At 35.5% G+C, this 8,449-nt stretch overlaps 1 protein-coding gene across 6 annotated transcripts; it reads right to left on the reverse strand.

Annotated features, from left to right (window-relative positions):
- Positions 1-1,027: 1,027 nt before the first annotated feature.
- Positions 1,028-8,067, reverse strand: LOC133790416 (probable UDP-N-acetylglucosamine--peptide N-acetylglucosaminyltransferase SEC). 6 transcript variants are annotated; one of them, XM_062228049.1, is made up of 11 exons: positions 7,686-8,066; positions 5,820-7,497; positions 5,282-5,432; positions 2,864-3,591; positions 2,701-2,777; positions 2,474-2,590; positions 2,301-2,373; positions 2,055-2,222; positions 1,803-1,913; positions 1,482-1,587; positions 1,028-1,358 (listed from the first exon to the last, which is right to left on the reverse strand). In XM_062228049.1, the coding sequence occupies exons 4-10, from the start codon at positions 2,879-2,881 to the stop codon at positions 1,531-1,533; spliced, it is 621 nt and encodes a 206-aa protein (XP_062084033.1). In that variant the 5' UTR covers positions 2,882-3,591; positions 5,282-5,432; positions 5,820-7,497; positions 7,686-8,066; the 3' UTR covers positions 1,028-1,358; positions 1,482-1,530. The 6 variants fall into 6 exon arrangements, with proteins under 6 accessions (XP_062084033.1, XP_062084029.1, XP_062084028.1 ...); XM_062228045.1 differs by lacking the exons at positions 1,028-1,358; positions 1,482-1,587 and adding an exon at positions 1,610-1,718 and having other exon boundaries at positions 5,820-7,342; positions 7,435-7,497; positions 7,686-8,067; XM_062228044.1 differs by lacking the exons at positions 1,028-1,358; positions 1,482-1,587 and adding an exon at positions 1,610-1,718 and having other exon boundaries at positions 2,864-3,581; positions 7,686-8,067.
- Between the last annotated feature and the right edge of the window lie 382 nt (positions 8,068-8,449).

The raw sequence follows: 8,449 nt of genomic DNA on the forward strand, positions 1-8,449 counted from the left end.
AATATGGCTGCAATGGGAAAGTATGTTTGGGCAATTGCCACCAAAAAAGATAATTTGTTTGTGAAATGGATTAATAGTGTATACTTGATGGACAGAAACTGGTTGCGCCTCTGGACTACAGCTGGTATTGGAAGAGGTTAGTTGCTGTCAAAGATGCTTTCAAAGCTAAGGTTGATCTGTCTAAATTTGCAGCTTTGGGGTATAGCATTAAAGCTGGTCATGACCTTTTGTTTGAGCAGTCTCTTGCTGTTAGCTGGAGCAAAATTGTTTGGGATAGGCTGAGCATTCCGAAGCATAGGTTTGTGATGTGGCTGGTTATGTTGCAGAGGCTGGGTACTAGAAATCAGCTGCATAAGTTTCAGCCTCTAATGGATCAATCTTGTCTGCTTTGTGGTGATGATATTGAGAGCATTGATCATCTCTTTTTTTACTGTCATTATAGTAGGGTCTGTTTGCAGAAGTTTAAGCAGGGGCTGGGTTGGAATTCAGCTTCCTTAAATCTGATGCATTTAATTCGTTGGATTCATAAAGCTAAGAGGATGAGTGTTATCCGAAAGAGCTTTTTGTATGCTGCGCTTGCAGCTCTTGTTTATCACCTTTGGAGAGTTCGAAATGATGTGTTCTAGAACAACAAGTTATGGCTTGTAGATAATACTGTACAAAGAGTAATTAGGGAGCTTCAGGTTAGGATCACTCTTGTAATGCCTAAAAAGGCTAAATCCATAGATAGAGATTGGGTCACTAAGCTTAGTACAAATTAGTTGTATTTGTGGCTGGTTTGGTTGGTTTTGTATTGGTTGGTTGTAAACTTTGGCTTTTGAGTAATGCATTGATTCTTATTCATCAAAAAATATATATATATCATACTAAAATTTCATTACTCGACAACATGAAAATTGGTCTCTAGCCATAAGAACAAGAATGAGGCCAAAAAATTTCTTCTATATTTTTCTTCATTTAGTTTTAAATGTTGGTCAAAGTTATGCAGAACAAACTCATTAATCTCAACCAACAACAAATAATAAGTCTATAAAATGAAGAGAGAAACAAATAATAAATGTATAAAATGCAGAACAAACTCATTAATCTCAACCAAATCTAGTTCATTTGAGGTATTTTGGTATTCAAATTGAGTGAGTTACCACAATCATTTTTTACCAAATTGAGTGAGCTTATTTTAACCAAATTGTAAGTTTGTTTTAAGTCATTGCCTGTTAACTATCATTTCCTCTCCTACACCAGTGGCCAGACACAATGAACCAGCTACTCGCGTAGCCATTTTCTCAAGTGGAAGGGTCACCATTGGAAGACCAGCCCATAGAACATCAGTGCCTGTGGTGTGCGCATTGCATAATGGCCTACTTGGGCAGAAGCCATAACATCAAATGTCAAAATAAAGTTACATATTGTATTGTACTAAGATAAATACACTTGAATAATAAAAAAATAGAAAGAAAAAAAAAAGTATTAAGCATGCTTACGTGTCCAAGAATAAATCTGCTAAAGCACTGCGCTTGATATGTTCACCCTTCATGGCAACATCTGTGAAAAAAATCTGATCTGGTTGTAAACCTCTTTGAACAGCATCTGGAACACCAATAGTTTATCAGTTACTAATTTACACAACAAATCTGCTTGTAATCATTTACAAAGTAACAATGAGGAAGATGGACAATCTTTTCTGAATAAATATGACTGAATTGAGAAGGTGGCACAAACTGTAATTGGGAATGTCGAAGTTAGACATCAAACAAGAAACAAAATAAAATTCAATAAAGGTTAGGGGTTACAAACTCTCCAACCTCATCAGTAACCAGGTAATGTATATAGTCCGCGCCTGTAGTTCCAGGAAATCCCATGTAAGAAATCTGTATAGGGGCCGGCTGCATGGCAAATATTTCATTTCTTGCCCCCTGCACAACACAGAGCTTCAATTCTGAAACAAACTAAACTGACGCATCAAGAAAAAAAGAGCAAATTCATACTAAATCTTAATAATTATGTTTCAAGGTTCTTTGACCCAATGTCACTGACTAACTCAAGCGATACTATACCTTAGTATAACCATTAAGATTGACAAGGATCTGTATTTTATCCTCGTTAATCATCCTGGCAATCATATCAGATGACATGGATGAGACATCTATAATATGTTCCACTTCTGATTGGATACGCAGCCTCCATTCAGATCCATCATTTGCACATAAAGCATAGCAAAAGACCTGCCAACAGATTTGTTTAAGTGCATGGTAGTTGAAGGAAATGGGAAAATTCATTAATCTTTGGAACAATCAACCAACCTCAACATTCTCTCTATCATGCATACCAAAGACAGAACCCATCAGATGAGACAGAGGATGGTTACCAAAGTCACTGCTAAAATACTTGAATTCAAAACCAGTAACAGCGAATGAAAACAGGCATAGGCAGTATGTACATACAAAGGAAGAGAGAATATATATCTCAAACTTACCCGACCCTTAGCCTTTTACTTCCACCTTCGCTCTTTATGGACAAGGCTGCAAGATAATTGAACGAAGGAAGAGAATAACGAGATGCAATGACAGAGCAGTGTGCAGCATATTTACGACTACAAGACCAAAAAGACAGTAAATAAAGTGAACAGACTACTACAAGACAAAAAAAGACAGTAAATAAAGAGAACAGACTAATGCAATATATAGGCAATAGAATACTTACCTTATCTCCAGTGCAAGCATTGGATCAATTGAATAGGCTATTGCATGGAAAGGTTGCACACTAGGAATAAGAGACATCTAAAAGCAAAGATAGAGTGATTTAGAGTGGAACCTGACTGGTAAAGTGGTAATTAGCATCAAATTAAACAACACAAAACCTTTACCTTTATCTGTCTTCTCATAATTCCTTCAACTTCAATAAACTTATTTTCACGATCATCCCAATCACAAACGCACTAGAGAGTGGCACAAATGCAAATATTAGATTAGATAAACCAACGGCGAATAGTAATAAAATCCAGACAAAGTTTCAAATAGCAATATAAGAGTACAGCATAGAAAATATAGGCTAAGTCAATAATGTGTAAAAATGTACTATTGAATTAAAAGTGCATTTTCCAAACAGCAAAAAGGAATGGCCGTTTCACCATACATGAGGCCTTTAATTTCGCAAAAACCATAATGGTTGTTTCACCACACATTGCTTCAGGGAGAAAATGAAAACTCCGGTAAGTAAAACTGAAATTCCCCAACAAAAACATATGTAATGACCCAACTATTTCTATGACCTTGGACCATTAGATCTACTATACATAGCTACTATTTTGGGAAAGATACATAAGAAATAATATAACTTTATTAAATCTCAAAATATTGTATCAAATACATTATAATAGAAAATATGGCATGGGTACCCATTGTTTAAAAGAAAAACATAAACTTTAATTCAATTGTTTAAAAAAACTAAATGCGGAAAAACATGATCTAAAAGACTAAATATAAATAACTTCATCCTCGATCGACACGCAGTCCACTCAGTCCGTTCATCCTCAACACACATGCCAAGCTTCCAAAAATCCTTCCGCCTCCGTATCTAGTTTCCTGCATCACACTTAAAAAAAATAAAGGAATGAGCATAATGCCCAGCAAGGAAAACCTAACACATAACTCATATACATAAAATTCATAACGAAGCATATAATAAAATATATCATAAACATATGTCACACATACTATAATGGCCATTATTACTTGGGGTCCCATAACTAAACAAGTCATATGCCCATTAGATTTGTGGGGCTTGCTAGCTAAGCAAGTCATATGCCCATAAATTTATTGGGGCTTGTTAGTGTACAGGTCATATGCCCAAGTCTACAAACATACACAATATAACATTTCATAACACAACATAACATAAGATAGCATATCACATATCATATAACATATAAAATCATATCCTATTTTCCTTACCAATATACCGGGATGATGAGAACAAATTCGGGATTTTGGAACACTCCTAAAAACCATAATATAGAGGTGAGTATACTAAAGAAAAGAGATGGAAAGAATAAACTACACCATCGAAACGATACTTACCAATGAAAACCTTAAGTTCGAAGAACTTAGATGCCTAAGAAGAGAAAAGACTGAGTTAGGATTTGAGTAGAGAAGAACTATAAGAATCAATACAGAAAGGAACTAGAATTAGGAATACCTTGAATGCTGTTATGACCTAACTATACCTCGAAACCCAAATACACTATAACCTTACTTCCCAAGTGTTTATTAAGCTTATAACCCCAATCCACGTGTTTATCACTCTATAGTCTAGCACATGGAAGGCTCTGATCAATGCTTGAATAATGAATGAAAAGGCTTGGTGCTAGGTCCTATTTATAGAGTTCTAGGAATAAAAATCTTCTTTTTGGCTTTGATTAAAAAAATAATAAATTTAATTGAAAATATTTGAATATCCTTCAGCCAAAGGCTTAGGAATTGGTCAAATTTTCCAGATAGATTTAAGAATTCAAAGCTTGATTTTTAAAATAATAAAAACAAATAGAATCCTAACTTCTAACTCCCTAAATCTCGTAACTCTAAACTCCCCTGAAGTAAAATCAATATATCTGGAGCTGTAGAACTCCGATTTGGACTCTCTTTATACCGTTTGAAAGCTAATTAAATTATCTACAACTTTCTAGAAATACTATTTTTCGAAATTCATAACATAACTAGGTCAAAAACAGATCGGAAGTTACAGTACCCTAAAGTTACGAAAAATCTATTTACATCCTAATCCACAAATAAATAAAATTGTAACAAATATCATGCTCCTATCAAATTTTGGTGAAGACTAAGTCTTATATTTCTCTTATTTTATCATTAAAAGAATAATTCCTTAATAATCATAACCTTAGGAATAACCATGCTCATGACAAATGTCATATTCTTATTAGCTCTATTTAAACCTTAGGTTATAATAATTATCATATTAATAACCAGCAATATTAATCAAACCTTATGTTACAATTAATATTCTTAAACTATAGGTTAAACTTATAAAATCCATAACTATTGCTAGGAGTTTCCAACTAAATCCCGGCTTGAACCAAAATCCATAGTAATGAACATACTATAACTAATACTAGTTATTACTACTACTACTACTACTACTACTACTACTACTACTACTACTACTACTACTACTATCTAACTAGCTAAGTAAATTCTGGGACTCTACAACATATAAATAAATTGGGCAAATACTAATTCCAAATACGTAACAAAGAGATAGATTTTACCCAATCCATTTCAGAGACTCCAATAGAGAATGTGTGATGGCTGGAGTGAAGAGGCACTTTGAGAATGGGATGTTGGATGCTATTGCAGGGGCAAACACAGCATTTAGAGACTTAGCAGCATCAGTGGCATCAAATCCGAATATATTATCCCCTGTTGGACAATATAAAAATAGGTCCCCAAATTAAGATCAAGTGGCAGTTAAAAGAGATTGAGTCGATTGGGCAACTGGGTATTAACAGAGCAGAGCTAAAACATAATTAATTCTAAGAAAACAAACTAGCACAAGGTATAGACTTACAGTCACGGACTGAACAACCCAACTAGCTATTATCATGTACATGTTATTTTCAAAACTGGGTTGTCAATTTTCATGGCTAGCAAAATTCGCTAAAAATCTCACTATCAAATACAAACCCTATTAAAAAAATTTGTAAAGTAGACAAATCACTTTGCTAATAATTATAGAAAGAAAAACAACCCCAACTTAAGGATACCAAGTCAGTAAAAAAGAAACGAAGAAGGAAAAGAGAATATTACCAGTGAAAACGATGAGATTGGGTTTCTCGGCAATGATCATGCGGTGGATGAAGGCGGAGGTGTTGAGATCAGAGCAACCCTTATCCTGTCTTGGGAGCACATCAAGACAAGCAGTGGACTTTCCATCACCAAAGTGCATCAAGATTCTTCTGTGATATGTTGCTTGAAAGGTTGAGTTCAGAGAGATTCCTGTTTCCTTCTTTAACTCGTTGCAGTTTGTCTTCCATGCCATGTTGGCGCATCTCCAGGTCATTCAACTTTTGGAGCCCGCTCTTCAGTTCCAATGCCAAGGCTCTTTGGTCCTCTTGAGATTCAGAATGCAACTTCTGCAGAGCTTGGAGCGTTGCTTCAACTTGTAGAAACCTTGAGTGCTCCTCTTGCATCAGGGCCTGAAATTTATTTAATTCATCATTTTTTTTCTGTAAGTTATTGGTCTTTCCTAGATATCTTCTGCAACAAATCATCTGCCTCTGATTGCAGAGTTTGGTTTGATCTCTCCAACTGAACACACTGTTCTTCAGCACTTTTCAATCTAGCAGCTCCCATTAAAATTTTATCATTCAGGCGTTCTACATTCACTTGAGCTTGAGAAATTTCAGCTTCCATCATAGCAATAATCTCCTAGCACTACTTGTACTGAAGTGCTGCAGCTTCTTTCTCAGCATTCATCATAGCAATAATCTCCTAGCACTACTTGTACTGAAGTGCTACAGCTTCTTTCTCAGCATTCATCCCAGCGACAACTTTCTTTAGTGCTTCAACTTCAGCTTCTGCTCTTTCAATTTGCTCATTAAGTAACCTAGCATTTTCCTCAACAAGTGATAGTTTAAATTCCAAAATAGAAATTTTCTTAAGACAATATTTGTACTGAACAAGCTCAGCTTCTTTCTCAGCCTCTAATCTACAAAGTTCTTGGTTAAGATTCTGACATTCAGCTTCTGCCCTTAGAGCTCGTTCATTTTGCCCCTTTCCTTCCTCTTGTGCTTGAGATAACAGATTCTCTAGGCTAGATATCTTCTCTAAACACTGATTGAATTGAAGAAGACCAGCATCTCTCTCAGCTTCTAGTTCTGAAAGGGATTCCTTCAATATTTTGATTTCGATTTCAGCTTTGCTTGCTCATTCATCTAGCAAGCCAACATCTTTTTGTGCATGCTTAAGTTCTCTATCCATATTAGATAACTTCTCTACACTTTGCTGATATTGAAAAAGGAGAGTATCCTTTTCAGCTTGCACCTTTGCCAAAGCTTTCTTTAAAGTTTGAACCTTAGTTTCAGCTTTTGATGCTCGTTCAAACTCAAATAGGACCTAGTTTTTCAGCTTCTGGCTTCCAGTTGATATCTGCGAAACACTATCAAAATTTTGTCCACTCTCTTCTGCTACAGATAAACTTTGGCCTTTTTTCGTCCTTCCGTATGCAACCTTTGGGTTTTCTGGCACTGCTCCTTCTGAATTAAACATCTCATGCAGCTGTTTTAGACCCCTTTTTCTTATCCCCAAGTCAGAGTCTTCTAAATTTCCACCTGTGCTTTTCACTGTAAATAAGTCGGTTGATGGGTATTGTTCAATGTAAATTTCCACCACTGAAAGTCCACTTGTCGTATCTTAAACTCACCATTGGACCCAAATCTGAGCTTCTTTTGATGATGGGTATTGTTCGGTTGGGCAGCTAAAACACCTGTCGAAAGCAACGACACTGAAGCTATTAACAACACCACAAACGTTATACTAAGATTGAAATAAAAACCTCAACAAGCTAATAACAAGATATTATACAGATTCTTTACGAAATAAAAACCAGAAATGTATATAATTTGACAATCAAAATTATTTCAAAATATAAACTAAACAATTTAAGACATTTACCTTACGATTTCAGTGAACTGTGAGACTCATCACGTGTCCTTGAGTTAGAAAGTGGGGTTGAGAAGAAAGTTGTCGATGGAGGGCTGGAACAGGGTGAACGACTATCGAGATGAAAGTTGTCGATGGAATAGAGTGGAAGGTCATCACCGAAGATGAAGAGAGTCCTCGCACATTATCGGGAGAGGGGGAAATGGGTCAAACTGCCGATGGAGAAAGATTGAAGAAATGGGTATAGGGGAAATGGGTACACGGGAAAGGGGAGTTACTGTAGAAAAAACTTAGGGATTTGGCGCTATTTTATTTTACCTTGCCGCTTGAAACTTTTCTCATATACAATAACTCTTTTTAAATACTATTATAATGATGTGTTATGGTAATGGGTGTTTGGTGTAGTGAGGAGGTCATTTTTCCAAAGTCCTTGGCAAGGTATTTATAGCTGAGAAAAACGTCCAAGGCCAGCTCTTCTGAAATCTTGCAATTAATACAAGAATATTTGCAAATTTATTTGGTTGAAAAAATCTGCCAGTCAAGTTGATTTTGTTCCGACAAAACAATAAATTGTTGAATCAGCATGATAATCAATCTTGACTGGCTGTAACGAATTTGGTCATTTTTCTTGACCATGTTCATTTTTGAATCTTTCTTATCCAGAATAACTCAATCTCTGAAAATACTCAGTCAGAATAAATCAAATATATTATCCTTATCACAAGATAAGAGATTTGACTTTCCAAGAGGTATTGCTATCTATTTATAGGTGTTTG

Source organism: Humulus lupulus, chromosome 7 (genome assembly GCF_963169125.1).
Source record: "Humulus lupulus chromosome 7, drHumLupu1.1, whole genome shotgun sequence".
In the NCBI taxonomy this organism is placed as follows: domain Eukaryota; kingdom Viridiplantae; phylum Streptophyta; class Magnoliopsida; order Rosales; family Cannabaceae; genus Humulus; species Humulus lupulus.

Excerpts from the sequence above, each read along its gene's own strand:
- LOC133790416 (XM_062228045.1), bottom strand. Across the intron at positions 2,591-2,700 it reads ATGCTTGCACTGGAGATAAG|TCGTAAATATGCTGCACACT; the intron begins GTAAGTATTCTA and ends TTGGTCTTGTAG. Across the intron at positions 2,223-2,300 it reads ATGATAGAGAGAATGTTGAG|GTCTTTTGCTATGCTTTATG; the intron begins GTTGGTTGATTG and ends ATCTGTTGGCAG.